Source organism: Leishmania braziliensis, chromosome 12 (genome assembly GCF_000002845.2).
Source record: "Leishmania braziliensis MHOM/BR/75/M2904 complete genome, chromosome 12".
Taxonomy (NCBI): domain Eukaryota; phylum Euglenozoa; class Kinetoplastea; order Trypanosomatida; family Trypanosomatidae; genus Leishmania; species Leishmania braziliensis.
This window is the reverse complement of record NC_009304.2, coordinates 1-27435: the sequence shown is the minus strand read 5'-3', so window position 1 is coordinate 27435 and position 27435 is coordinate 1. Positions and strand designations below refer to the sequence as shown.

Below are 27435 nucleotides of genomic sequence, written 5' to 3'. Positions count from 1 at the left end.
CTGCTGAGCTTCGACACCCACACAAAAAGGCTCACGCAGATGCTACGATGTGAACGCTTCAAACGTGTACTGCACATGTGTCTTGCACATTGGCGCTGGGCATCGTCCACAGATCGACTTGGCACAGTCCTTGCAGAGTACTTGATGCTTGCATGGGTAGCAGATTTCCGTGCAGATTCTGTTGTGACAAAGCATGCATTTCGAACGTTCATTGATGAATATTCGCACCCCTGTGATTAAATCGAGTATCTCTCGCTCTACCTCCTGCAAGTCCTCCAACGAAAGTGTCTTCAGTTGGTCGATTCGGCGCAGCTTCACGTGCGTAGCCATGATCTCCTCTTTAATGCGGTTTCGCTTCTCCTCCAACGCTCGATCTCGCAGCTCTGCGGTCTGCGCGTCCTCACCGTGTTTATGGCGGCGTGGCTCCGGCGCGAGGGCCTGCTGCTTGTGCTCTTCCAGCATCCCTAGGCGGAACTGCAGCTGCGGGAGGCTCGGGAAGGATAGCTCTCTCGTCTCCTTTGTCATGTCTACCCAGTTCTGATACTCCGCCTGTCTAAATGGGGAATTCGAAATGGAGTTCAGCTGCACAACATTGCCGTTCTGCGTCGAGCGGAAGCACGGCGGTAACTCAATCACAATGTGCCACTCTGTGGTCACAGCTTCAGCGGAGAAGCCGGAGTAAACCGGCCCACGCTGGGCCCCCTTCACAAGCGCGATGTAGTAGTTATCGGGACTCTCGCGTCGACTCTCCTCGGCGCTGCGCATCTCCAGTAGTACACGAACGTAGCAGCCATGTACCACGTCGCTGAAGTTGCGCCACTCTAAAAAGTTCACTAGGGTTGACCGAAAGAGCTGCAGCTTCTGGAGCATGTCCAGTGGCGGCGCGTTCGCCGAACCTTTCGCATGATTTCTGCTCATTTGCGCTCTCGGATGAATTCCCTGCTGCGCTGACTCCAGCTTGCAATGTGAATACACACTGCCAGTGCGCCAATAGAAGCGGGGCACACATTTGGGGGTGTTTTTTGCATTTCGAGCGTGTTCAGCGTGAGTCATGAAGGAGGAGGAGGGGAGGGGGAAGGTAGAAGCGCGGCGTGGTAGAGCCACAGCCAGGCCCCCATAAGACGCTCGGGGTGATACACACACACACACACTACACTTGCTCAGACATGGGTGTGAGGCGTAGGTACACAGCCCGTTTCCCGGCATGGGCGAAGGGGTAACCACATCACCCAAGACCTCTTACTCCGTACAGCTTCATGGGTGGGCACCATCATTAATGCATCGTCGTTGCAGTACAACAGATGGATACACAGCAGCGTTGGCAGTACTGATTGTTTTGTCGTTTCAATCGCTTGAAAAACAGAGAGCAGCGCATCAACGGACGCGTGCATGTATGTCCACCAGAGGAAAAGAGGATTCGGTGGAAGCTCCGCCATTTCAGTGGAATAAAGACAATGAAGACGGTGCGAGTGTGTCCGTGTGCACGGAGCGATTGCGGAGGAAAAAGGGGTAGAATAAAACCAAAAGCACTGCGACATAGTCACTCCTTGCAGCGAAGCGTGAACACGCGCAGGTGCAAATACTCAGTCCATGAGAAGCTGAATATCGTTCAATCGGATGCAAAGAGAGCCTTAAACAGAGATGGAGTGAGCGGGTAGGGCAAACGCAGCCTCCGCGTGGCAATGCCAAATCGTGCACGTCTCTCATGTGATCCTCTCCTTCCGATGCCGTAATGCGTGCCGACTTTTGTCGCTGCGGTCACAACCACATCGCGCATGGCGTTTGCCAGGCTAGCCGTCAGCGCCGCCATACGTAGCTGCTCGCGAATCCATTGGGTAAAGTTTCTGTGCTTTCGCTAGAGGCGGAAGCGGTGGTGTCACGGACGCTCGACGCCTCCTCAGCGGGGTTGCTCACGAAAGAAGCTGCGATGTGGGTCCCAGCAATGTCATAGTGACGTCTCTACTCCACATTGATACCCCTTTTGAGATCGACTCTAGCGTCGGTAGAAGCTTTGCAGGCAGCAGCGGAGCCCAGCGCGAACAGAGCGTGCTATGCACAGCTCCCAGTGTTCGTCGAATTGGCGCCAAACTTGTCGCGGGTCACGGTGGCGAGTGCATCAATGCTGTGGTCGGGCAGGAACCACAGTTACAGGGGTATTTCCCTCAAGAGGCGTGCGCTACACAATGCTGCCCGTGCATCTGCAAGCAGGGCAAAGACGTAGGTATCCAGAGGTAGCACTACCCCTCTGAAGGCGCAGTCTTCACGTCGCTGGCAGCGAGTGACCCTCCTGCGAGTGTTTATACTGCTGCACAGCTGCCTTCTCAGAAGTCAGTGAGAGCCAGCATAGTGGAGTATCTCCTAACCATGTGTGAAGTGCAGTGCACCTCGTCGCCGAGTAGAGCGGTCGACCTCATAACACCGCGCCATGCCTCCTGCTGCGCAACGCACCGCTGAACAGCACGGTCTACCCTGCGAGAAGTCGGGCAGTCGGTCACGAGCTTTCCAGTCGGTAAATGCCTTCGGTGTAGCGCACGCCTTCGCAGGAGAAATCGTGCACTTGCTCAGCGCTAACAATTGCAGTAGGCTGTCGCTAAGATCCCTCCAGGTGAACCAGTGAGGCGTTATCGACGCAGAGAAGATGAGTGCATGGCATCTTACAAAGATGCGTAGTGGTAAGCTGCACACAGCGACCATGCATGTACGCCACTTCAGCTTGCACAGTCTTCGCGACCGCTACATTAGGCAAGGCATAGACACTCTGAGTCAACCCTTCTCGCAGCAATGTTGGCCGCCAGTCTCGCCTCCCCTCCGAACAAAGGCCGAAGAAGTTATGGTGCTGCGCTGCACCAAAGAAGGTGGTACCTTTCTCTCAGGGGTACGCAGCGGTCGGGAGACCGAGGGCTGCTCGTAAGACAACATACACGTCAATCGCAACATAACGCTGCTCGCTGAGGGTTTCCACGAGCTGGGGCAACGGAAAAACCTGGACTTGTGTGTCCACGAGCGACACCACAACGTGCAGTGGAGCGGCATTGCGAAGTGCATACGTCGCAGCTTCCGCGAGTACCTCCTCCAGGGATCCTCGATCCATCTGGGATACTTGGCCAGGTAGCGTTGAGTGCTGCACGAACATGAATGCAACAAGCACGCGTCATATACACTTGGCAGGTCTGACCCCGATAAAAAGAGTCGGACCCGCGGAGCTGAGCGAGGGCGCCTGCCCGTGCGCTTTTGCCGCAATGGGGCCGTAAAGCTCCGTGAAAGGATACATGAAGCTGCACGCAGGCCATCACCCTCTGGCTGTGCCCGCTTGAGACAGTATATACGACTACGCTGCCAGGTTTCATGAGAGACGCTGAGCGCTATCTTCGGCACGATTGCGTCATTGCTCCGCGAGGCCGACAGCCCCGGCAAAACAGTAGAAGAGCCCTCCTCCTCATGCGGAAGCATGGTGTCCCTGTCCACAAGTCGCAAGTGGATAGACACCCCGACAAAGGTGAGGCTCTCTTTTCAGGTGCCTGAATGTGCTGCAGCTCGCGTAGGGTTGCAGCCGTGGGCACTATCTTGTCAGGGCGTATACACAAGATGCAGGGAGAATACACCAACATACCAGAGGTGTGTGTTATGGCGAGAGACAACTTCGCTGCAATGACTACCATTATGTCTGCCGTGCTTGGGTGGCGCAGAACCACATCGGACAGGTTAGCCGGTTGGTACGCCGCCCCCGTCCGCGTGGCACGACAACCATTCGCGCACGATAGGCATGGGTGATAGTCGTTAGCTGGACTTCGCTGAGGTCACCCCCTACTTTGCAGACCGTCTTGTGCCGCCCAGGTGAATCGGTGGGAAGGGAAGCTTCAAGATAGCCCCTCGCGACAATGGAGAACTGACCGCCCTTGCTCCCACGGCTGTACCCCGCACAGAGCGCCAGCACATCAGAAGAGTCCGCAAGGTCTTCGAGGTGGACCTTTTTGAACGTCAGCCAGCTGCATGCATGCGGCTCATAGAAGCTCCTTGTGCCTTTGATGGCAAGCTCTTCTAGCCCCTCGATGGTGGCTCGCCGCAGATGTTGCTGAAGCTCGGCTCCTCCCTGCTTGTATCAGCCCTCGATGGGGCGGAGCAAGAAAATCACACGGCTTCAAATGGCTTACATGCCCTTTCGCATCTCCTCGCACTGCTGCCCCAGCGGCTTCTTTAAGAGCGATTACCCATCCCAGTAAAGAATGTCGTCCAGGAATACACGCAGGGCGTGACGTTGAACTGCGTGTGCTTGTGCTCCCCGAGAGTGCCAAAGGGGAGGGGGACACGTCTGAATATTTGCCATGAGGGTTTCCCCATCAAGGACACACTGGTCAGCGCACATGGTCTGCAGGTGGTGCATAAGGCTGCAGAACCGCGTACTTATCCGGCCGCGCTGGCCCCAGGGAGCGGGCAGAAGGGAAAGGATTTGCTGATGGCCTCGCATGTGAATTTGAATATGCTACCCGGCATACCTCACTTCCGAAAAGGTCCGGTTCCGGCACTTGGTCATCACCTGATTCACCGACAGCGCCGAAGAGGCCAGCGTTGGCGCCAACGGAATGTCACTGCTGATATTCATATTGACCACGTTAGCCGGCACTGTCGCACAGCTGGGCTTTTCATCCGTCGCGCCTTGACTCTCGTCGGTGGCACCGATACCTGAGGCGCTCACAGGCGCTGTATCTGCAGCACCGACAGGATTCGCCTGTATGCGCCGCACAGCCACTTGTACGTTGGTACTCCTCTGAATCAATTGGCAGACACATCTATACAGTCTTCAAAGCACACCACATATTCTAGCGCTGAACAGCAGGCCTTGAAGTGGCACGCGATTTGTTGCGCGCGACGCCACAGAGACGCATCCACTGCGCCACTTGCACCACCTCGCCGGAAGCCAACGCCATATCCTCGAGAAAGGCATCAAACTTCCTCATACTCACGGCACTCTATCCCTCAGCGTCGACGGTAGCTCTACCCTTTTAGGTCGGCAGACGCTGCCTCTGTAATGCACCCTGAGCTGGCGTGCTTGTCTGGTGGAATGTCCCCAGAAATTGAGAGTTCAATGGAAAGTACTCACCCGAGTAGCCTGTCCTGCGTGTAGTACGCCCGTTGCGTCTACTTGGGAGACAAGGGCATGAGGAGAAGTCCAACATCTCTGGTAAAGCGACAAATTCACCGATAATGCCGTGATTGGTGATCAGTTATGGCGCCTTTATTATTTGGCAGCACATCACGCCAACGTTTTTTTTTTCATCGAGGCAGACATCGTATTGACTCGCCTGTGCGTGCGCTATGGTGCGCACTCAACTCTGGATGTCTCGATGTGGTGACGTGTGCCGGAAAACGACAGAGAAGAGGGAATGCAAAAATGTGCTGCAGGGCCGTCTCGTCGACAGGCTGGTGTTGATGGGGCACAAAATAAAACTGTCTGGAGGCAGAAGAGTGAGACTGTGGCATAAATAAGTGAAGCGGGGAACCTCATCCCACCGCTGGCGACAGTCTTGATCGTGTCCCAGCTGCCAAAGAGTGATGGAAAGTGATAAGCACTGCAGCGCGCCGCTCTCCCCATAATCATGAGATTTTGTGCATGCGCTTTTGTTCAACGGGGGCGCGCTTCATTCTCTTTACTGTGTGCCTGTGCGAAGATGAAGGTGCGAGGGGAGGAGCACGACCCCTCTCCAGTCTCTCATTACACATCTCGTCTTCTCACTTTACAGCTGGCACGGCCCCGCTGATAAAAAGTCACGAATATGAGCGACAAAAAGAGCGTAATCCTTTTCGTATGAAGCTGCTCATGCTTGCTCTGTGGGTGCAGCCCCCCTGCGTACTCATAACAGTCAAGGGCCGGCAACCAGGCAACACCACCCACCCCTCAGCTGGCAGCAAATAGGGAGATACGCTCGTGCTCACCATTCTCCATCTCACCCCCCTTCACCACTGTTGACTTTACTCAGGAATGCACTGGGTGCTTCACGTTCGTACGGGTGAGAGGCAACGTTATCATCAAAGCACCTCCGCCTCTCATCTTCTCCCAACAAAAAGGGGAAGGTGCAGCCGACTGACACCCCTTCTCTCTTAGCCTTTCTCGAGCTACATATCTATCACCAGCTGCAGCCACGACTCCATCTCTTTGGGAACCTTATGACCCGTTCGCGCACCAGCCTCCCGCACGCAGGCCAGCACGGCGGCAGGACTCGCTATCTTCAGGGCGCTTCCCTTCGTAAAGTAGTTAAGGGCGCATTGAAAGTTGGCAGGCGAAAGCGATGTCTTACCCAGCACGTCGTACACCTCTGGAAGGCGATTGGCCGCCATCCCAAGAGAAAGAAGAAGCCCGACTAGTTCTGGTTGATCACCCAAGCTGGACAGGCGCAAGGGAACGTCAATGAACAATTCTTGCAGCGCCTTGCTCGTAACCACCGATGCACGAACCTCCTCACCGAGCGCCGCAGCACCTGGCCGCAGCATAAATACGTCTAGCTCTGCTGGGACACCAGCGTTCGTCGCCACCATCTGTTCAAGCATCTCCATACCCAGCTTACGCTCGCCGCACGCGCAGCAAACTTTAACAAGCTCCATTCCGACGGCCTGAGCCTCCCCGCGCCAAAGCTGCTCGCCGGAGGGATGCCAGTGAAGCACCAACCGAGCTGCGTACTGAAGGAGGGCGTGTGCTCGCACCCCTAGAAACCTTACAAAGGCGACCTGAGCGTCGATCGTCGGGTCGCGGTCAGCCTCCGCAAGCTTCTGCATGCACGCCACTGCCTCATCCATTTGATGAAGTTCCGAAAACGCCATGATCGCGATCGAAGCCGCGCGAACATCCCAGCAGGCGGATGTGTGCTGCATCCAGCTCCACATCATCGCGACACGCCGCGGCTCTCCTGTTTTCCATACAACATCCAACACTCCACCGAAGTCCCGCGGATTCATCGAGTGCTCGCGCATGGCGATCTGCATTACGTCGATGACGTCATCGCGGTCCTCTGCACAGCCTCGGCTTACTGCACAGAGTGAACCCAGGAGAGCGGATGCATAGGTGGGGTGAAGGCGAACATGTCGCAGCACCAGCGAGCGCAAGCTCTCGCGCTGCGCATTCCACTCGGTCGCTTCGTCCTTCGCTGCATCTACTGTGGATGAACTGTGAAGAAACTCCTTGACGGCTGCGCACAGAAAGGTAGCCGCCGCGCCCTCACCCACACACTGCATCTCCTCTAACATGCCCGTCAGCGTAGACACTGCGAACACGCCAGGATGACGCGCCACATAATCCCGCACTCCCTCCAATACCTGCTGCTGACGGGGGTGCGACGCAAGCACTGCTGCGGCCTCTCTGAGGTTGTTGCTCAATAGGTGAGTGGCCACAACAGCCGTCGTCAGCATAGTTGGCGGTGGCGCGCTCGTGCTGCACTGCGATGCAAACTCCTCCTTGGCGTGAGCACATGCGGCAGCAAGACGTGTTGGGGACGGTAGCACGGCATGTGTTCCGCACAGAAGTGCCTCAAATGTGAGCAGCTGGAGCCAGGCTGTGAAACGGCGCATAGAACAGCGTCTAGCAAGCTTACTAGTACAGCTATGACGTATGAAAGTGGCCATGAAGGGTGCAAGAGTAACACAGCACGGAGAACAAGAATGGGGAAAATAGGAGCAAACATGGCGGTATGGTTGAAGTCGCAAACACGACCTGCAGTCCCACCGCCGAGTGAAAGACACCAGAGGTCATCAGGGGCAGGGAAGCAGAAAAACGCGAAGGAGCGAGGAGAACTATACCCAGAGATCTGTGAAACAAGCGCGAGCACCTCGCTCAGCTACAAAATACGACCTTTTCTTTTTGAGCATTGCGCGTGCTAGGCGCTGGGATCTAAAAGGGGAAAGGCAAATAAAAACAGCAACAACATCGAGCGCCCGTGTCACGCGGCTCTCTCTAGCGGTGGGAGGGGGGGGGGCGCAAAGCAAAGAGAAAAAAGTCCCCACCCCCTTCACTTCTCCTAACCCCACATGACAGCTGCGATGGAGACGCCTACAGACGAGCTAACCAATAGGCGGTTAACTCGTCTGTGATATGCAAGGGAGGAGGAGAAGAGAAAGAAAGGTAAAAGCAAACAGACAAAAATCGGAGGAGCGTGCTCACAAGATTGCAGGTCTAGTCATACTCTTTGGTCCCCAGCGCAGACATAATTTCTACTCGCTCATCATCCTGCATCTGGCTCCAGCAGTTGTGGATGAACTCTGGGTCCTTCAGCTTCAGAATAGGGATCGCTTCACCAACAGACGCTTCCAATAGCTCCATGACGGCGCCGAGTCTGTCATACAGAGCCTGGCGCTGGCGCCACTTAGCAGTGGACAAGTTGGCGTTGTTGCCCTGAGAGAGCGAAATGAACTTGTTCACCAGCGCTGTGCACAGCTTACAAACGCGTGCCAGGGTTTCATCCACATCGCTCTGGACACAGTAGCCGATCCATTTTGCTGGCAGTAAATCCTCTACCTCTTCTGGGTAGGTGCAGCGATGCACCTGTTCCTCCCAGTTGGTCTCGTCTTCAGTCCAAGACAAGTCCCACGTCTGCACGGACTTTGGAGCGTTAAGAAGCGCGTGCGCCGCCTCTGCATCCCAGTTGTGCAGCAGCCCTCCGACGACTAGTTTGGGATCCCGCACGCTCACATAGGGTCCAGTAGCAGCTGCTGAAGAGGGGTTTATGAGCTTAAGCGTCTCGATTGACGCCATCTGCGCTGGATTGGTGGTGTAGGGAAGCACTGAGTGCATCTTTGCTTTACTGGCAGCGCGTAGTGGGCCGTTGTTCAGTCAATCACTCCTGCAAGCCCACTGGCGTTCACGTAAAAGCAGGAGGAAGTGCGGGAGTAAAAGCAAGATAAGAGTAAGATGAGGCAAACGAGATAGACAACAGAAACCTCACATCAGGCCACGGAGGACCATCCAGCGATTTGTGTTTTCCAGTTGCAGATATGCGGCAACACTTGACGCAGATCATAGCTGACATTTGGTGACATGAGGAAGAGAAGGCATGCATGACTGACAAGAAACTGACTGGTCAAGCAACCAGCCCACACGCAACAGCTGCACTGTCACACGAGCACAAAGGAGGCCAACACTCTCATCACGGATTTACGTTACATTACAGGAAGCAATGCACTGAGCAGGAAACAGAGCAAAGAGTGAGCAGAAAAAGATAGCTAAAAACGTGTGCTAGCCTATGGCACGCCAAGTAAGGGAGTCCACACCCTCTGGATGATCCTGCTGTCAGTTGAGAAGGTGTGCTAGAAGGCATAGGAGCAACACCAGAGACAGAAACACTCGCGCCGATTCGTGCAGCACGCTACGCAGAAGTGAGTGCTTGTCACCATCACGCGCAGTAGGCAGCTGGGGGTCATCTAAACAGCAAGCGTGCAAGTGCTCCATCGCCGACATCCGCAACAGTTCTTTCTCAAGAGTCGTCAGGTAGAAGTCGTGTGTTGGGGTGGTCCCAAACCACACGCCTTGAAACGGAGCAGCATCGGCGTAGTGTTGGTCCATATGAGCATCTGTCGCACTTCCCTTACGGTTGTGGCAGCGAACACGTCTTGGCCAGAGAGTGTCAGCCCGTCCACGGGAACTGCCAATCAGTGTCGAAGCGTCCACGATTCCGTGAGAGCCCTTCGGGTATGCTGTGTCTTGCTAACCTGTTATTGGGTGCTTATTGCTTAGTCTGCAATAGTAGCTTGGGCGTACGCAGCTTTTCGTGTGCATGGTTAAACAACCGGTGACATCCGTTCAGAAAGAGGCGCGTGTTTTCCAGAGGAGGCGGTAGAGAGCATAATACACAAAGTATGCAGGGCAAAAGCGCAAAGAGGCCGCACGAGCCTTCAGGAAAAAAAAGCGGCGTGAACAGTGCGCATGGCGCACGGCCGCCCAGTCGACCCCCTAGCAGAGCCCACTACAGTAAACTAGCTGCTTCATGAGTATTGAAAGGCCCTTTTGTGCTACCTTTTCTGGGGGCTGCTCTCTCCTGTTGTTGTTGTTTCCCTTTCGTCTAGCACAACGGTGGCGATATGTACAGGGATGCGATCTAAAAAGCGCGATGGTCGCCAGTATGGGACAAAAAGAAAGCCCGCGACATCGCGCCCGCCCCCTTCACAGTCCGGTCGGACTTGGCGTTACAACTCCCCAAAGCGCACGCTCCATCACTAGTGAAAGTAGAAGTGCGAGAACCTCAGGTTGCAGTAACTGCAGCACAGATGGTTGTGGCCAAGCTAAACATACCGTTCATTTACGTCCTCGCTGAACGCCGAAGTCGTACGCGCTGGCAGGCAGAAGCTCTCCCGTCACGGGGCAACGATACAGTATCATTGCTTCGGTAGCAGACACACGTGTAGCATCGACAGCGGTACATGCTTGCCGCTGCCCTTCGGCTCCCTTGCGCTTCTGCGCGATCTGTGCTTCCAAAGTGCGCCGGAGGTCTTCTGCTTTTTTTCTCGCCACCTTACGCTCATGCGCGAAAGCCTCCTGCGCCGATCGAGTATCGTACTCAATAAGCGCACGGACGCTTGCCCGTTCTGCTTCTTCTTCACGAGCACGATCGTTGCGCTTTTTCTCGGCCTGACGGCGAAGGTCCTCGTGAAACCTACGATTTTCGGCTATCTTAGCATCCTCGGCTCTCGGTGAATGCGCGGCTGGCCAGAAGAGAAGAGGCTCTACAGACTTCTGTCGCTGCCGTGCGGCCTCTGCATGGGCCTGTCGCACCTTTCCAGCCGCCTCTGCTGCGTCTTGTAGCTGCAGACGCTCGTACTCGCGCCTCTGGTACGCGTTCTCCACTTCACGCTCAAAGCTCTCCAGTTCTGCCTTGGCATAATCCGCGGTGCACTGCCGCTCCCTATCCCGTTCGGCTTGCGCGCATTCCCGCTTTTGCGCAGCATGACGTGCATTCAGAGCCATGTCGTCCACCTGCTTCTGCTGTGCCCGAATCGCCTCATCCCGCTCTCGCCTTTCCATCGTGTCGAAGAGGGACAAGAGCGGCGCCGCCTGCAGGTTCGCATCAGTGGTGCTTGCCCTGCACCAGCGCTCGCGCTCGGCCTCTTGGGCACTTCGCAGTGCCTCAGCGTTACGGCGGTGTCTTTCCACATTCTCTGCATGCTCCTGCGCGAGCTGCCTCTGCAGCTCCGTGCGCTCTGCTTGCGCCCTTTCACGTTCCGCCTGCTCCTGCGCTTTGTGCTCTGCGCGTCGCTGCTCCGCAACACGGAGGTTCTCTTCGGCAAGTTGGCGTGTGCGCTCCGCTGCGGCAAGGCGGCGCCGATCATCCTGGTCTTTGCCGTCCCACACAACCACAACATCCCTCGCGTCTACATTTGCACCCGCTCGGCGCTCCTCTCGTCGGGTGGGGGCTTCCACTGCTGCTTCGCGCATGGCTTCCCCATGCACTGCTTTTTTGTGGACTACCTCTCCACGTACAACCCCAGCCGCGTTGTACTGCAAAACGGCGCGCTCGTGTGCTATCCGTCGAGCGCGCTCGCGAAGTTCCTCCTCTTTCTTCAGGCGTGCTTGTTCCTGGTTGCACCGAAGCAATTCTCGTAGCAGCTCGCGTCGCGCCTCTTTCTGCCTAGCTTCATCTTTGCCTACCTCAAGACTGCAGTGGACCAAAGGGGAGTTCTCCTCGCGCTCTCGATCCACCCTTTTCTCGGCAAGTTGCTTGTTCACACCATAGACAGATGGAATCTTGGAGTTGTGCACCATGTACTGAACTTCCACCCCATTTTTGCGACGCAAAAGCACTTCTCCGGTGGGGTCTGCATACCAGGGGTTGGCACCTTTTCGATTCTTCTCCAGTACCCGGCACGTCTCCTCTCGTGGACCGCACTTGGATGGCGGGTGCTGTGTTGGTGCCCATACCCGAAACATTGCCTTCTTCGAAAGCGCGGAAGAGTCGAGATCTGCGGAGGAATCGCACTTGTCCACGGTGACACCGAGGTACTGTAGCAGTGAGAACTCCGCAGCCATTCTGGATGCTTTGAATCGACACGCAAACACCGCGCAGTAGTGCGCCACGTCGCGCGCAAGTAGTGAAAAAAGAAAACGAAGTAAATGAAGGTGAGACTGAGGAAAGGATAGCAAAGAATGGGCGCATGACGGCATACCCCCCCCAAAAGGGCAAACGTGTAGCCGCGTTCTAGCTCGTTCCGCCACAATTAGTGTAAACAGAGGCACACGAGCTGTGTGCAGCAGGTATGTGCGTGTATGTGGTCAGTTAATCTGCCGGAATGGCAAACTACGCACCTTCGACGCGTCACTCAGCACTGTCTCTAGAGAGGCTGTACAGCTAGTCTGACGAAAAGGGAAGATCTGACCGTGCCCTCGAAACCTACGCCTGCGCGCCACTTATCCGTACTTGGATGCACGCTGAACGCGAAGATTCCTTATCTTTTCACTGTAATTTGAGGGTGGAGAGCACCGCTGGCCACTCCTGAACATCCTGTGAAATCTGCTGAAAGAGAAAAGAAAAGGTGCTGTAAGCCACAAGGAAAGGAAATGAAGCAAGTCAAACGAAAAAGGACGCATATGTACTCGTAAAACAAAAAGAGTAAAGGTGATTAATAGGGAAACACCATTGGATACCAGAGGCTCTAGAAAGGAAACAGAGAAGTGGTGCCTGGAACTCCTGCTCCCATCAGAGCTGCACATGAACTAGATTCGTTTGCAAATCATGAACAGCAACACATGCCACTTTTAACGAGCCATCAAGCAGACATGAAGCCACCCTCTGCACACAGATGGGAGACAAAAAAGGTGGATGTTTAACGAGGCTGCTGCAGGACTTCTGCGGCAGATCCCTTCCTGTTGGATTCGTACGCTCGTCAGCTTTGTCAGTCGTGCACTTGCTTAGAGCGGAATCGGAGGCTCCTCCTTCAGCAGCTTTGCAATCGCCTTGAAGTTGGGGTCCATGGAATCCCTTGTCATCTGAAGCAGAATCGACTCGGAGGTGGTGAGCTGGCAGTTGGGGCCCCATGAACTCATCAGCTTTACCGCGGCCTTGAAGTCTGTCTTCTTTTGACTGCCCAGACCGTCCTTTAGAAGGAACACGCGCTTATTCATATCCAAGAGATCAGCTACTGTTTGCAGGATACAGGCGTGTCCCTCAATGCCGAAGACGACAGCATTATTCACGTCTTTCAGCAGCTTCTCCACCTCCGGCACAATACATGAAAAGCGTGTCTTCTCGATCACTTGGGCCGTTTCGGGTAAAATAATCTCCGGAACGGTGTGCCCGAGACCCTTCGGATACTGCTCTGTGACAATGTACTTGGTGTTCTCGGGCAGTGCCTCATGCATTCGTGCCAGTCGGTTGGCAACGAAGACGCAGTTTGGGAAGTTCTCGATACGCTTGCTGAACGCCTTTTGTAGATCGACACACAGGAAGGCTGTCTTCCCCATGGAGTAATGTGGTATCAAGCGGGACATGACTCTCAACAGAAGCTTTTTGTGGCTTCAACTGGTTATACTAGGTGGAAAATCGCGTTCTGGAGAAAGTCAAGGTGCAGGGGAAGAGACTAAGTATGCTCTCGCTAGACGCAGGAACCTGAAACTCTGTGCAATGACGTGTAGCAGCGGATAAAGCTACACACGAGAAGTGAGGGAATCGAGATTCGAGTACGGGAGTGGTCGATGGAAAACAGTGGTGGGATGGCACAGTCCGTGGAGCAGCAGAGATAAGAAAGCGCAGAAAGATTCACTTTCACGGCAGGCACCATAGCACATGCACGAGGTTCTTTCGCTTTGTGCAGAGAACGAGCGTTCAGGGAGATAGACAAGGACATTCACACCTAAGAAGCAATGTACATACACTGTCAAACCCACTCGTAAGCCTCTCAGTGAGACAGCCACCGTATACAGCGGCGTTTATACAACAAGAATGCATGGGAAGTGAGCGTCAGCAGCAATCTACGCAGAGCCACACGCGCACATGCCAGACCCTCTCAAGGCTCCCCACAAAAAGTAAGAAATGTACACCACCTCCAAAGGCGGAAACAGAACGTTACACCAAGAAAAGCAATTGCTAACATAAAGCACAGCGCACAGATACACGCCCACACACACACACACACACACACGAGAAAGAAGCACTGTGGCCGCATCAGTCGAGCGTAAGCTTGGGTATATCGGGAAGAGGGATGTTGTACATCCGCAGCAGCATACCCATACGCCGCATCTTCGCCACAGCAACTTCCTCCAAGCGCTTATGGCGAGCATCGACATCAGGAGCGGCATCCTCCTTGCCTCCAAAAATGATCTCGCGTGTGATAGCTACGACTGCACGCTCCAGCATCGGCTCCGCCCACGAGAACGCGTGATCTTGTGTTCCAGGCGTCACAAGAGGGCGGTTCGCATAAACGCTCAGCTCCTGTACCTCCAACCGCTTGGCTGTGATCTCGGCGATGCACGCGTTGTTGCGGTTCACCCCGCAGAACGACGGGGCAGAGAACACCGACAGCACTGCCGGCAACTGTGTCTCTGGATAGATGCGACCTAGAATGTATCCGGGGAAATAGATTGATTCTTTGTAGTGGTTAGGTCGAGTAAAGCTGCTGTAGTCTGGAAGGCTTGTATGGTACTCCATGCCCACGATAAACATCGCCAATTTGTTGCGGCTCAGGAAGTTACAGGCAGCGTTGAATGTATAGCGGAACGCCAGCTCTCTCCCCTGTAAGGCGACAAAAGCGCTTCCGCCAGCGATACGCTCCTCATCCTCATCCATTGGCTCATTCAAGACAAACTCTTTCAGCGCCTCCTGCGTCACCGTTATCACCTCCATCTCCTCCAACGTGCGAAACCCCGAGGAGGGTCCACCAGCGACACAGAAAAACTTGTTCTCCACCACGCACACAACGGGAAGAACTGAAAAGAACGCCCTCATGGCACCCTCGTACTGCTCCAGCGGCTGGCGTTCGCGCGTGCAGCACAGAAGCATCTCGTTTCGAAGAGAACCGAAGCTCTCCGGCTGGACAGGGTACATCATTTCGTGCTTGCCGATGAGAGGTACAATGCGGAACCGAGAGCAGACAATGAGCGTCGAGATTAGGTACAGAACACCCAGCGACTGGTGTGCCCCATCGATGTAGTTACCCAAGAAAACAATATTGCTGACGCAACGATTAGGAAGCACTTTCGTTAACAGAATATTGGCAAAGTCGGTGGCGTGGCCGCGAAGAGGGCCAAACACAATCGTGTCCCCGGAGACCCGCTCCACCAGCTTTGTCTTGCCTTTCAGCAGTTCCGTGGCAGAGGCGATACAGAGAGCTACCCTTGATAGGTGTAAAGAGGCGCCTTGTCTAACTCGCTCTGCAGCTTTCCAGACTACTAGCTCGTCGGAAGCATTACTGGTGCTTTCCAGTGACTTCGCCATACTCAGGCATTAGCACTGTCTTTGAGGAAACACGACAAGCTCATTAGCGAGAGAAGTGACATGGCAAGTAGAAACGGTGTAGAAAAGGGAAAAGAAGTTCACGGTGTAAAAGGTGGTGTTGGAGCGGGAAGGATACAACGTGCAGCTCGATCATTTACAGTCCATGTCCTCGACAACGAAAGACATCATGCACAGGCGAGTACCGGTAGCGGCCTTCATGACGGCCAAACCCCCTTCGTGTGCACCAAGGTATGTGGAGGAAGTGGGCCCACGATGCAGGATGTGTGAAACCAGAAACACGTCGACTCTTTGCATACGAAATATAGCATCTTTTTTTTTTTTTCGGAAGGTGCCCTGCCCACTTGAAAGCGATCGTCAAACATCTGGCAGCGCAAGCAGCTGCTCTTTCGTATCGAAGTAAAGCGACACGAGTGCTGCCACCTCTAGGTATAACTTCATCACCTCCGTCGTACATGTGGATGGGGTGAAGGTGCGCATGGCGTCCGAGACAATCTGTTCCCGTGAGGAGCCTACAATGTGGTAGCAATTCATCGCGGCACGCCGACTGTACGCCCCAGAGTAAACAGGTGGGAGAGCCGCTCGCTCCGCAGCCACAAAGGGCGAAATTGCATAGAACCTCTTCAAGCTGTCAAAGTTTTGTTGCACCAGCGCTGTGCGCCTTTTGTCACGTTTCGGCATTATGGTTCCGCGGCTGCTTTCCGGTTAGCATGGCTCGGAAGAGAGGCAACGGGCTGTACCCTCGCTTGTTACCTGCTTTGTCAAGGAGCAGGGAAGCAGCAGCGCGTCCTATTTTTCTTCCCTTATCAATTTGCAGATGAGAGGGAAAACAGAGAGCAGAGAGGCTTTCGTCACGTTTGAGAGGTAAATGGACACCAAACATATGATGGGTCGGAATACGCAAAAGTCAGGCCCTTCCTTTGGGTTTTGGATCGAGCACCGCGAGGGCGGCGCGGTACCACGTTCTTCGACGGAGCCCCCAAAACACTGTCCACATCCTTTTGCTTCATCGGCACAGCCGCGTGCACCTGCAGATCACTTAAGGAGCTACCCTCAGTGGAGTCCGGGCCTAACTCGGATTGCGTCCGGGACGAACAGCATAGAATTGTTTTTATTCTGTAGACGTCCGCAGCAACGTCTGCAGTCGCCACTGCAACGCACACCTCACAGCCACTCCAAGAAGAACTACTCAAAAGGAAATAAATAGGCATACACAAAAAGCATGTGAACAGCTACGAGACAAACTCGCTTCCGCCGCACTGAGGAGAGGCGCGTGCTTCTCACTTGCCGTTGTGCAGTCCGTAAGACACCTCGGCGCCTTGCCACATCTTGCGTCGCGCTAGCAGGTACTGCTTCTGCCGCGTGCGCTTGTACTCGTAACGCCACACGAGCTCTTGGTGATAGTGATTGACCACCCTCTGCGGGTTGCGATCTGACATAAAGTCGATCTTGTACAACTTCCGCTCAAAGTCGCTTGAGTAGTGCCACATCGGGCCCCAGCCGAGGCCAGCTAACTCGCCAGAGTTGATGATGAAACGGAGGAACGCCCTGTACTCGTACTCAGTAAAGTTGTCCACCTCGATAGGGTGAAAAAAGGAGTCCTTCTCTGGATCATACGGCGCGTACTCGTCGAGGCTGTTCTTAAAACGGTCGTTCTCCACATCGGTGAATCCGCTGATGCCGTCAAAGGGCTTAAAGTCACGCGTGGTGCAAGTGATGAAAAACTTGTTGGGGTCCTGCTTTGAGAGAATCAGTTTGTTGAGACCGCGCACAAAGCTCAGTCGCGACGCCGGAATGCGAGGTAGCTCTTGTGGATACAAGTCAACGTCCGTCGACCCGTCGTTCAGCGTAGTCAAAGTGCGTAGGAAGTCGGGGTGTGGGTATCGGAAGTGCGTCTCGTGAGAAAACAGATTCCACCCGTCCACGGCGATGACAATCGGCTTCGTTTTCTCGGCGCTGACCTCGTCGAAGAAAAACTTGATACACACACTCTGACGGTCAATAGACGCTGGCGCAACAGCGCGGTGACCCCACTCACAAAGGTCATAGAGGGAGCGTGGCTGCTTCTCGCCTTGCTCTAGAGGTAAGTCCTGCGGCGTCACCCTCAGCTCCCACGTCTGCAGGAGAGGCCGATTTGCTTCTGCCACTGTGCGAAGAAACTCTCGTCCTGCATCAGGTGCATCGAAGAAGCCTGGCAGGATCGTGCTGGGCCAGCACCACTCCCCGTGCGTCCATGCTTTCGCGTTAGAGATGTAGAGGGTAATGATATTGCGAGAGCGTGCGTAGTGCACTGCCTGACAGAGCAGTGCGCTCTTGCCGCTCCCAGTCGGACCATCCATAATGAATCCGGGTCGCCCGTTCGTGAGAGAGCGCAGCGCCCTCTCCTTGCTTTGCCAGAAGGGAAGCTTATCAATGAAGCAATTAAGGAGGTGACTCTGCTTCCGGTACAGGAAACCGCGTGGATGACTTGGGGGCATGAGCTGCATCACCTTTCCGCCCACGCCCTCTGGGAAGTACTTGATCAGCTCATCGTTTCCCAGGCAGTACATGGAATCGATGTCATTGAAGCTTAGGTTGGTCGGATGAATTTCTGGCGGATGGGCGTATGTTTTCTTCACTACATGGGTGGCAATGCCATTTTTAACTACACGCTCATGCTTCAGCGGAATTGCGCCTTCCCACATGGCCACTGGGGCTTCACACGCATCCGTGTAGGAGGTGATTGTTGGGCCGGCGTAAAGGGCCGCCACGCCTTTTCGCCCAAGCTGTCCTCTCATTGCTAGCGCACAGAAGTGCTACGATACAGGAGTTGGGCTATCAGAACATCAGCCGGAAACAAAATCGACATGAGGATCAAAAAAAAAAAGGCCATGAGGGAAGCGGAGAAGCAGCGGTCGAGAGGCACGGGTACTTTCACTTTCGACAGCTACATGATCACGAACACACTGGAGGTACTACCGCAAAAACCGGGCACCACAAGGGACGCTTTTCATCAATAACTATAGCTAGAGAATAGACGACATGCTGCGTCGTTATTTCGCGCAGCAGGGGTATAGGTGGAGCATAAACCCGCCTGCATACGCTGCCAAAGTCACGCGACACCCTATCAGTCTACTCAAAAGATTTACAGGATCTCTTCTTCATTCATACGGCCGCTTTTCACCACCATTTCAACGTTCAATTCCTAGAGGGTTCGAAAAGGCAAAAGAAAAAAAGACTCCACCTACAAAGGGCAGATACAAAGGAAAAACGGAGGTGCATGCAACAGCGTCTGCTTTCACGATATAGAAGACATGCAATTTCCAGTAACCTTTGCGCTGCTGCTGAGAGATTGGTGCAGCACAGCCTGCTGCTGATATTTGGGGTCCTTCTCCATACAGTAGGGCGCGGTGTTCCACGGGATCGTCTGGTGTTCTGGCTCGCCAGCATCAAGGGTGATGGTGCGGATCAGACCGCCGCTGGAGCCGTCGCGGCTGAACGCGTGCGCGACAGCGCGCTGGCAGAAGGCAACGCACTCGCTCTTCGACATATCCGGTTTGTAGTTGGCATCAAAAAAAGAGTACAGAAAGATAGAGCCGCTGCCGCCAAGTGCGTAGTCAAGCTTCACGCACGAGCCCCCAGATGGGATGCTGTACACTGAGCCGCCGTTGATGGGGTCGTACCCCGCGACAATAATACCCGCAGAGATGTTCCATCTGTTCATGTAGCACATCTTATGAAACAGGTTCGCTGCCGTGGCAACGTTCACTTCTGTGCCAACGTCTGTCTGATAGCTACCTAAGTAGTTTGACACGCGCTCAGCGAGCGCCTGTGTATCTGCGGCAGAACCACTACGGCAGCAGTAAATCTTCTTGGTTAGCTTCGTTAGCTTGTTGCTGGCCCGATTTACGACATATGTGCCCGACGACGTGCGCGAGTCCGCGGCCAGCACAACACCACCCTTGTACGAGACCGCGAGAATCGTTGTGCCTAGCGAGACAGCCTCGCTTAGCTGCGGATCAATGACGGCAGCATCCGCCGGAAACAGTTCCTTGGCCGCCTGTGCTGGGCCATTCTCCGTCAGCTTCTGCCTTGTGTCTTTCGGATACGATGGATCCTGCAGAAGGGTATGATCAGGCCGCTGGAGCATCTTTTCGCTTTCTTTTCTCTTCAGTCAGATGTGAGAACCAGTGCAAGGACAGATAAGAAGCAAAAAAGCTGTATAAATCAACTGAGGAAGACTGTATGCACTGAGCAAGCAGCAAGAACAGAAAAGAGGGAAGAAAATGTGACAGCTGTGAGAAGTGAAAGAAATGGAAACACTACCATGGCCGCAAAACGCTGCGGCTATATCGGGGATACAGTGACTGGCAACGAGCAGGTCCTCTAGAGCGTCACCAAAAGAGGGCACAAAAAACACAACTCCCTTTTTCACTTCTTTAGCTCGACAAAGACGCGCATTGTATCCTCTCTGCAGAACAGAGTACAGCCGTCAAATAGGCAAAGCAGCGGCAGACACCTACATGCCATCCTCTCTCTTTCTCATCTGACCTCGAACAGCGACTTCTTGTTTTCCCCGCTCTGGTGATCTGCCGGATTTCCGCGAGCCTCGTATACAATATTCGTTGCCACCTGTTGCTGCGTAGACTTGCCTGTATTTTCACCAAAAAGTTCGATGCGCAGCACGTTTGTCTCCTCGCCATTGTAGCTCTCATCGAAGAAGAAGGTAAGCGAGGAGACCGCCGAGAATTTGGTCGCATTCACCCTGTAGATGATACGATCCTCGCAGCCACCGTCCGCAAGCTGCAGCTGCTCCTGTGGAACCAGCCGCCGAACAGAGCAAAACCCTGACACACTGACGAGGTTGACAAAGATCTTGACTCGTGACGGCGCAGTATCGTTCGCCGGTGCCACAACCGAGATACCCTTAATGCGGCACAGAGACGAAAGCGGGGCGGAAATCAGCAGTTCCTGATCATCGTCACTGCAGATCGGGTCCTGGTTCGATGACATGCTCAGATCAAAAAGCCTGCCTGCTTCGGCGGGTGTGTTTCGGCTATTCCAGAGTTGAATAGCACTAATATCTACGGCATCGTTCAAGGGAACCCCGATACCAAAGACTCCCTCGCTTGCCAGTTGGTCGTCCACATGACTGTGGAGTGCAGTTCCTTGGCGACAGTTACACGGCATGTGGATACCTTGATTGCAAAGCTTATAAATATCTCGTTCTTCTTCCACGCGAAAGCATCAGGAAACTTTCCTTGAAAGCCAGCCGTAAGCGCATATTTAGGCGACCGAGAGCAAAGAAAAAAAGCGAGAAGAATGATGAGTAAGAGTCAGGCTCAAAATAATAAGCACATGTGTCGCATCACTATTTTTCCATGCAGAAGAAGACCTCACGCAAGTATGCTCTTCACCTAATGCAGCTAATCCAAGCAACATGCGCGGAGTAACAGGGGCTCTGCGATGCTGAAAAGAGCATCAGCAAAGTTGCTTTAGCACAACAGACATAAATCGTGCGAGTAGCACTAAACGATAAGACTTCCCAAAAGAAAAAATTTGCGGAAAAAATACCACACCGACACACATCACACGTCACACTCCACACGGTTGCTCTCTTATCGCTGCTTTCCTGGAGCAGAAGGAGCTGTGTGAAAGCGAAACATCTCGTCTGCCACTGCAGACGGGGGCATAATACCTTGCTCAGAGAAGATCAGCGTGATCATGGATGGTGGCACAAACTCCACCAAAGGAACCACTTGCCCCACACCATCCTCAGGCTGTTTCAGATCGTCAGTGCCTAAAGGGAAAATGTGCGCAAACTTAAAGGTCTCACACAGGACGTAGCACGGAACATTTCGGAAGGCGGCCACGATGGAGATCTGAAGGGAGCCTGTAGAGTGAACCAGTCCACCGTGCTCCGTCACACAGTTCGCACCCATCACAACAAAGTCAACATTATTCATCACCGAGCTCACACCGCTGTCAGGCACAATCGTGCAGTACCGATGCAGCTTATCTTTTAGCCGTGTTCCCTCTGGTGTTGCAAGCACCCTTTTTAGCAGTTGCTCGCCAGAGCCGTTAGGGTAACCCTTGCGTGCTGGTCTCCCTTCGCAGATGTAAAAGCGGACGCCCTCATGCTCCTGAATAGAGCAGGCAATAGTGAGTGCCAGTAAATTACCCGATCCGTGAACGAGAATCGCGGATGACTTACGGATAAACGGCAGGATATCATTAATCTGGTCTTTCTGACTAGACTCACAGTCCTTTAGACGATCTCGGCATCGCTTATCCATATCCTTGAGACTCTTCTGTAAATCGTTCGACTGCAGAACATCTTTAGTCAAGCTCACGTGAAATCGCTCGAAACCATCACCGAAAGCTTCATACCGTTTAAGTGTCTTTGCAATCTCGGTGTCTACCTCGGAAAAGGTAGCAAACTGGCGAGAGGTCAGAACAGCTTGCACTTCGTGAATTGCCTCTATCATAATACTCACATCGTAATCGTCGCTTGGGACATCCATCTTTTTTTTCCACACATATAGGGGTTCCTAAATACACAATCAAAGCCACACACACACGCACACACACACACACACCAAAGTAACTCTTAACTAACAAGAGAAGGCGAGAAAGAAGAATCCAAACTAGAGTACAAGGTACAATCGGCGTCCTAGTATTACCAGCAAGATCCCTAGTCTATTTCGTAATAGACCAAAAAACGATCTTTATCCACTGCAAACCAAACATGCACCTTCTTCAGCGCATTGGATATACGGAATAGTCAGTTTTTTTTTTTCTTCATGCACTACGACTTTGCACTATCACACAAAGTCAACGCCCACGAAGCGAGAATTGAATCGCCGATAAGCGCTTCGAAGCACTCGACAGATACACCCACCGTAACAACCGCATACGCAGAGTCACCCCTTCGATCCACAAAATACGCTAGTTCGCCTGAAACGTGCACGCCAGAGCAACAAGAGCGAGAAATAAGGGCCTTGAGAGAGTCGCTCCTATCCCTTAAAAAGCCCCCACCAAGGTGAATAGAAGACCGCCCTCCGTGCACAAAAACTGCGTAGTCAGTGACACCTGCCCTTCCAAAGATAGCACACACGCCTTCTCTCAAAACCACTTCTGCACACTTCCTAATGTATGCTCCTGCGCTCAGCTCACGTGTCCGACCGCAGACCGCTTCCTCCACCATGTACTCTGCAAAGCGTGTGTAGAGATCGTGCCGCCTTCTCGAAAAGACAACACACAAAAACGACCCTTTGAAATGAAAGTACTGCACATCGCCACATGTGCTGTTACTCAGTTGCGTCTCAGCCACAAAGGCAGACGAAGTACCCTTCGAGGCAACGCCGCTAGAATTCTCATCAACACATGTCCATTGAAGAAAGATTGTAGTACACAACACAGCCAAGGCCTCTTTGCTCCTTATTTCTGAATTCACTGCATTCAGATTTCTGGAAGCCAAGTGAAAACCAGTTCTTGTGTCCACAAGAATGAATGCAGTATTCATTTGTAACCTCTACACACAAATGAAGCGTTTTTTCAATATAAACAGAGAGGAAAAGAAAAGTCGATGAGACGTCAAGAGATGAAAGAGATGAGTTGACAACCTTCCTGACCATCTCACAGTTTCACTTGCAAGAGCAACAAAACAACGCCAACTAACATGCGGCGAGCTCGGGAATCTGCACATCATTCCATTCTGCGCAGTAACACCATCGGGGTCAGGAGCCCTCCAAGCGATAAATGGGCTCGACTGCCAACACTATATTACCTACTGGCGCGAACGTGCAGCCAGAGGATGTGAGAAAAATGAGTGTAAAATAGCACGGTTCACTCCATGGGTGAGTGAAAAAGGGTGCGCACCACGCACCTCTAAAAAATAATGTGGGAAACACTATGTATCAAATCACGCACCCCAGGGCCCAGCAGGACCACCCATCATCCCTCTTCCCTACCAAAAGGGCGCGCACAGCACGTTCGGAACGATCCGGGGTTACATAAATGGCATGCTGCCGAACCCCAATCAACCACTTACGCACCACAAAGGGTAGGCAGTGGTGGCCAACAAGAAAAACAATTCCCAGCTTCAGTTTTAAATAATGTGAGGGTAACATAATGACCGCATGCAACGCCGGCCGGCCACTTAAACGGTATGAGGCCCCCCCTCTGTGAATCCAACTTCGTGCCGCAGATGTCTCCAGAAAACAGCGCATGCGGTTGCCGCCGATAGCACAAAAAATGCAGGACATGATACTGCGCACCCCCCTGGCCCCGTAAGGGCCGGTAAAAAAGCTTTGAACCACACCAAAATAGCTCCGGATGAACAAAAAGCTCTCAAGAGGTGATTATCACAGCCCGTGGAATCTCACCCTCGCGCTTCTTTGAAGGCAGAAGAAAGACCATGCTCGCAGTTTTCATCGCAACAGAAACGCTCCCTTCGGCACATGTGTAAACACAAAGCTGCGGATTGTTCACGGCAGCCCTACAACGAGGCCCGCCATAGGGCTTCCTTTCGTGCCTCGTAAGTCCCCGCGTTTCAGCTTGGGCAAGAACAAACGCTGCTGGCCCCGGAAGCCCGGTTGTCACGTACCGCGTTCTTCGCGCCACCTGCATCAGCATTGGCCAATAAAACTTACGGAATCGTGATCATGGGAAAAGCAGTGATTTACAAGAGGCTATGATCCACATCGTAGCGCTGAAGGAAAATGAAAAAAAGGAGTCCAAAAACAGCACCCCGCCACATCAAATTCATGTGGAATAAACAAATCTCAGCTAGGTTCCGTAGGAAAACACCAGAAATGTCAACGCGGATCGAAGATACGCCTTCGGGAAAGCGATAAAAGGCACCATCAAGCACCAATCGTGCGCTGCACAAACAAACATTCAAAGAGTAAAAAGGCCTCCGCCTCCTCAAACGCTAGTTCTAGCAGTCTTCACTCCTCACCTTCTCAAGAAAATGGTCCGCATTTCCCAAATTATTCATTGCCAGCCCACTCTTCGCTTTACCCATGAAATCGGACGCGCATACTTTTATAAAGCGACAGAGCTAGGGTACACGGGCTAGGGTTCAATTGGCGGCGTGTAAAACCACAAAGGCAATCGAATGGCACTTGACCTTATAGGGGGGGGGTTGGTGGGATGTGGTGTTGGATCTGGGAAATTTGACCGATAGCTGAATCGGTTTCTTGTATCCGTGGAAAAGGAATCCTGAGTGAGTGTGTGTGTCTCGGAAACCGACTCCTCACTTCCACTTGTGATGTGTGACCGTCTGTGTACCATAATGTTTCCCGATTGGAAATTATGGCCACAGGTCGGCAAATATGTACTTGCATCTGTTTCTATGGATTCTTACTTTACTGTTGTCCCTCTATCTCTTCTCCAAATGTATATAGTAATCACACTAAGTGGAGTTCATGCGGCCAGCGACGGAAAAACGCCCACCCACCCAACCCTAGACATGAATCTCTCGGATGTCCGGAACGGACCGGAAGGCCACAGAACGGCGAACCGGTTTCCCTCCGCGGAGGTGTGTGTGTGCTCCGGGAACCGCGGGAGGGTGCGGGTGCCGACCACGGCGTGGACGAACCGCAAGTTGAGCCTACCAACGCAGGAGGCGAGTTGTATTTTTGCGAGTTGTATTTTTTCCTAACATGAATGGCTTTCGTTTCAGGTAAATTTTGAAGTGATTTCTCATTTTTAATTTCTCATTTTTAATCATTGTTCATTGTCTCTTGTTTTTCCTTCCTGATGGCAGGCGCCTGGCGCTAAGCTGTTTTCTCCCTTCCCTGAGAATGGACCCTAACGGTCTTCACCTGGGGACTCGTCCCCGAAGGCGCACGAGATGCACCGTTTTCAAACAGGGTCTCGGCCCTGGTTTTATGCGGATGTCGGACCCAGCGTCGCCCCGAGACTCGGAGTTGGCGAGGTGAAACCTTGAACCGCGACGAGCCAGGTGCGGGAACGGGTTTGGACAGCACAGACCCTCGCGGACGACACGATTGGAAGCGAGTGGGCGCGCCCATCATCCACCCAGTTCCCCTTTTCTTTTCAGCCCACCCTGTTTTTCTACTTTTGTGCGTTTGTAGTTTTGACTTTGTAGTTTCCTCTGCGGCATGGGTTCCCGATTGTTCCCAGCGATCCCTTCGGGTTCTGTAGCTTCCGTTTTTGTAGATTTGGCGACCGCAGCGCCGCCTGGATTCGTGTACGTGCGTCCCTGCGTGCCCCGCTGGTGCTGGCGCTTGTAGTTTGATTGTTTTTTCGGCGGCTGACCGACTCGTTTCCTTTCTTCTGGCGACTCCCCGCATGTCCGTTTGGCATGCCGCCCTCTGACCGTAATGAATGGGCACCCGGTGGGGGAGGCTTCCCCGGTACCGGTGCCAAGCCATAAGAAAAAGCACACAAAAGAAGTCCAAGACGACTTGATGTGCTCCTCACGCGACCGAGCGCGGTAGAGGGGACCGGCGGCATAATCATGACGCGGCGCCGCGGTCGTGGTTGCGTGCCTGCCTTGCCGCTTCCCAATGGGGTCGCGAAGACTCTCTCCATACCCATCTGCCTTCCACAAATCTTTCTCCCTTCTCGCCCTTTACTTGTCTTCAAGAAATCATATCTTCGCGAGCACCCTATCACACAGGACGGTGGCATTAGGGTTAGGGTTAGGGTTAGGGTTAGGGTTAGGGTTAGGGTTAGGGTTAGGGTTAGGGTTAGGGTTAGGGTTAGGGTTAGGGTTCCATTGGCGGCGTGCAAAACCACAAAGGCAATCGAATGGCACTTGACCTTATAGTTGGCCGGGTTAATTTGTCTGGGCAAAAGAACTGGAAGGGGGATGGGGGTGGTTGGTGGGATGTGGTGATGGATTTGCGAAATATACAGACTGGGTGCCATAATGTTTCCCGATTGGAAATTATGGCCACAGGTCGGAAATATGTGTTTCTGTTATGAATGATTACTTTCTATTGTCCCTTTATTTCTTCTCTAATGTGTTATTCATAAATGAAGTAATCCACTCTAAGTGTTGATGCGGCCCGCGACGAAAAAACGACTACACAACGTTAAGCGATCCTCCCGACACATACTCGAGTCCCTGCGACACAAGCGCACGTTTTCCCTTTCCTCCCACTCACACACATCACAAATGTCCGACAAACAGGAACGCCTCACAGAGGCAGAGCTGGACAGGACACTAAAAGTTTACCTTGCGCACAAGGCAACCCGTTCCATGGCGGAAATTGCAAAAAAGCAATACATGGAGGGCAAAACGAACACAAGCGAGTTCCTGGAAATGACAGCGGCAATGGCGGACTCCTTGTGGGAAAAAGCCGGCGAAAAAGGAGCCCCATCAATAGACGTCAAGAAGGAGATGATGGAGGCTCACAATATCTTCGCAGACAAGGAACTCCAAGAGGTGATGGACATGGAGGATAAGCGGAAAGAAGCCCGGGCGAAGATCAAAGCGACAAAGGACCCATTGGAGGGATATAAAACCAAGGTCGAATCGGCGATCCTGGCGAACCAGATGTCCCCAATGGCCGCGGCAACGGCGACAATTCTACTCGGTCTGTCCGGACCAGAGGCACAAGAAATGAGCGCCGATGAGAGAATTGCCGAATGGCTGTCCATTTTTGTCGATGAGACGTGCTCGTCGCGATTGCTTGCCTTCAATGTGCAAGTCGCCGAATCCGTCGCAGGAGGGATGCGACAATGGCGTAAAGTGTTGAAACGGCTGGACGCACCTCTCGTTCCGGAAACGGAACGACTCGCACACCTTAACCGTATCACACTTGAAGCGGCTGAGAACGAGAAGCAGCGGAGCACCACCCAAAGGATCGAAGGAGGAGGCACGCACACAACACGCCCACGAGATATTTTTCGGACACCGCCAAGAGACGGCAGCGATCTCCTGGAAGGCGGCGCGCCGTACGCACCCATCATCGGAGCAGATGGCTCGCAAGTCGCCGCCCTGGATATGAGCAGCTTCGGTGCCCTCACGGAAGAGTCCCAGTAAGAGCAGACGTCTCGG

General features: G+C 53.4%; 13 protein-coding genes across 13 annotated transcripts; 1 reads left to right on the top strand and 12 right to left on the bottom strand.

The window, feature by feature from the left end:
* Positions 1–42: 42 nt before the first annotated feature.
* LBRM_12_0130 (conserved hypothetical protein) lies at positions 43–918 on the bottom strand (the record flags this gene model as incomplete). The annotated part of the gene is made up of 1 exon (XM_001563013.1): positions 43–918. The coding sequence occupies one exon, from the start codon at positions 916–918 to the stop codon at positions 43–45; it is 876 nt and encodes a 291-aa protein (XP_001563063.1).
* A 5193-nt stretch (positions 919–6111) lies between these two features.
* Positions 6112–7398, bottom strand: LBRM_12_0120 (conserved hypothetical protein; the record flags this gene model as incomplete). Its single annotated transcript, XM_001563012.1, has 1 exon — positions 6112–7398. The coding sequence occupies one exon, from the start codon at positions 7396–7398 to the stop codon at positions 6112–6114; it is 1287 nt and encodes a 428-aa protein (XP_001563062.1).
* Positions 7399–8158: 760 nt separating this feature from the next.
* LBRM_12_0110 (conserved hypothetical protein) lies at positions 8159–8776 on the bottom strand (the record flags this gene model as incomplete). The annotated part of the gene is made up of 1 exon (XM_001563011.1): positions 8159–8776. One exon carries the CDS (start codon positions 8774–8776, stop codon positions 8159–8161), a length of 618 nt encoding a protein of 205 aa, XP_001563061.1.
* A 495-nt stretch (positions 8777–9271) lies between these two features.
* LBRM_12_0100 (hypothetical protein) lies at positions 9272–9544 on the bottom strand (the record flags this gene model as incomplete). The annotated part of the gene is made up of 1 exon (XM_001563010.1): positions 9272–9544. One exon carries the CDS (start codon positions 9542–9544, stop codon positions 9272–9274), a length of 273 nt encoding a protein of 90 aa, XP_001563060.1.
* Positions 9545–10273: 729 nt separating this feature from the next.
* On the bottom strand, positions 10274–12136 carry LBRM_12_0090 (conserved hypothetical protein; the record flags this gene model as incomplete). Its single annotated transcript, XM_001563009.1, has 1 exon — positions 10274–12136. The coding sequence occupies one exon, from the start codon at positions 12134–12136 to the stop codon at positions 10274–10276; it is 1863 nt and encodes a 620-aa protein (XP_001563059.1).
* Positions 12137–12880: 744 nt separating this feature from the next.
* Positions 12881–13459, bottom strand: LBRM_12_0080 (ribonuclease mar1; the record flags this gene model as incomplete). Its single annotated transcript, XM_001563008.1, has 1 exon — positions 12881–13459. The coding sequence occupies one exon, from the start codon at positions 13457–13459 to the stop codon at positions 12881–12883; it is 579 nt and encodes a 192-aa protein (XP_001563058.1).
* Positions 13460–14132: 673 nt separating this feature from the next.
* Positions 14133–15401, bottom strand: LBRM_12_0070 (conserved hypothetical protein; the record flags this gene model as incomplete). The annotated part of the gene is made up of 1 exon (XM_001563007.1): positions 14133–15401. The coding sequence occupies one exon, from the start codon at positions 15399–15401 to the stop codon at positions 14133–14135; it is 1269 nt and encodes a 422-aa protein (XP_001563057.1).
* A 375-nt stretch (positions 15402–15776) lies between these two features.
* On the bottom strand, positions 15777–16100 carry LBRM_12_0060 (conserved hypothetical protein; the record flags this gene model as incomplete). The annotated part of the gene is made up of 1 exon (XM_001563006.1): positions 15777–16100. One exon carries the CDS (start codon positions 16098–16100, stop codon positions 15777–15779), a length of 324 nt encoding a protein of 107 aa, XP_001563056.1.
* A 599-nt stretch (positions 16101–16699) lies between these two features.
* On the bottom strand, positions 16700–18196 carry LBRM_12_0050 (conserved hypothetical protein; the record flags this gene model as incomplete). The annotated part of the gene is made up of 1 exon (XM_001563005.1): positions 16700–18196. One exon carries the CDS (start codon positions 18194–18196, stop codon positions 16700–16702), a length of 1497 nt encoding a protein of 498 aa, XP_001563055.1.
* Positions 18197–18696: 500 nt separating this feature from the next.
* Positions 18697–19548, bottom strand: LBRM_12_0040 (putative proteasome beta-1 subunit; the record flags this gene model as incomplete). Its single annotated transcript, XM_001563004.1, has 1 exon — positions 18697–19548. One exon carries the CDS (start codon positions 19546–19548, stop codon positions 18697–18699), a length of 852 nt encoding a protein of 283 aa, XP_001563054.1.
* A 392-nt stretch (positions 19549–19940) lies between these two features.
* LBRM_12_0030 (conserved hypothetical protein) lies at positions 19941–20411 on the bottom strand (the record flags this gene model as incomplete). The annotated part of the gene is made up of 1 exon (XM_001563003.1): positions 19941–20411. One exon carries the CDS (start codon positions 20409–20411, stop codon positions 19941–19943), a length of 471 nt encoding a protein of 156 aa, XP_001563053.1.
* Positions 20412–21016: 605 nt separating this feature from the next.
* Positions 21017–21922, bottom strand: LBRM_12_0020 (putative translation initiation factor EIF-2b alpha subunit; the record flags this gene model as incomplete). The annotated part of the gene is made up of 1 exon (XM_001563002.1): positions 21017–21922. The coding sequence occupies one exon, from the start codon at positions 21920–21922 to the stop codon at positions 21017–21019; it is 906 nt and encodes a 301-aa protein (XP_001563052.1).
* Positions 21923–26433: 4511 nt separating this feature from the next.
* On the top strand, positions 26434–27420 carry LBRM_12_0010 (hypothetical protein; the record flags this gene model as incomplete). Its single annotated transcript, XM_001563001.1, has 1 exon — positions 26434–27420. One exon carries the CDS (start codon positions 26434–26436, stop codon positions 27418–27420), a length of 987 nt encoding a protein of 328 aa, XP_001563051.1.
* Between the last annotated feature and the right edge of the window lie 15 nt (positions 27421–27435).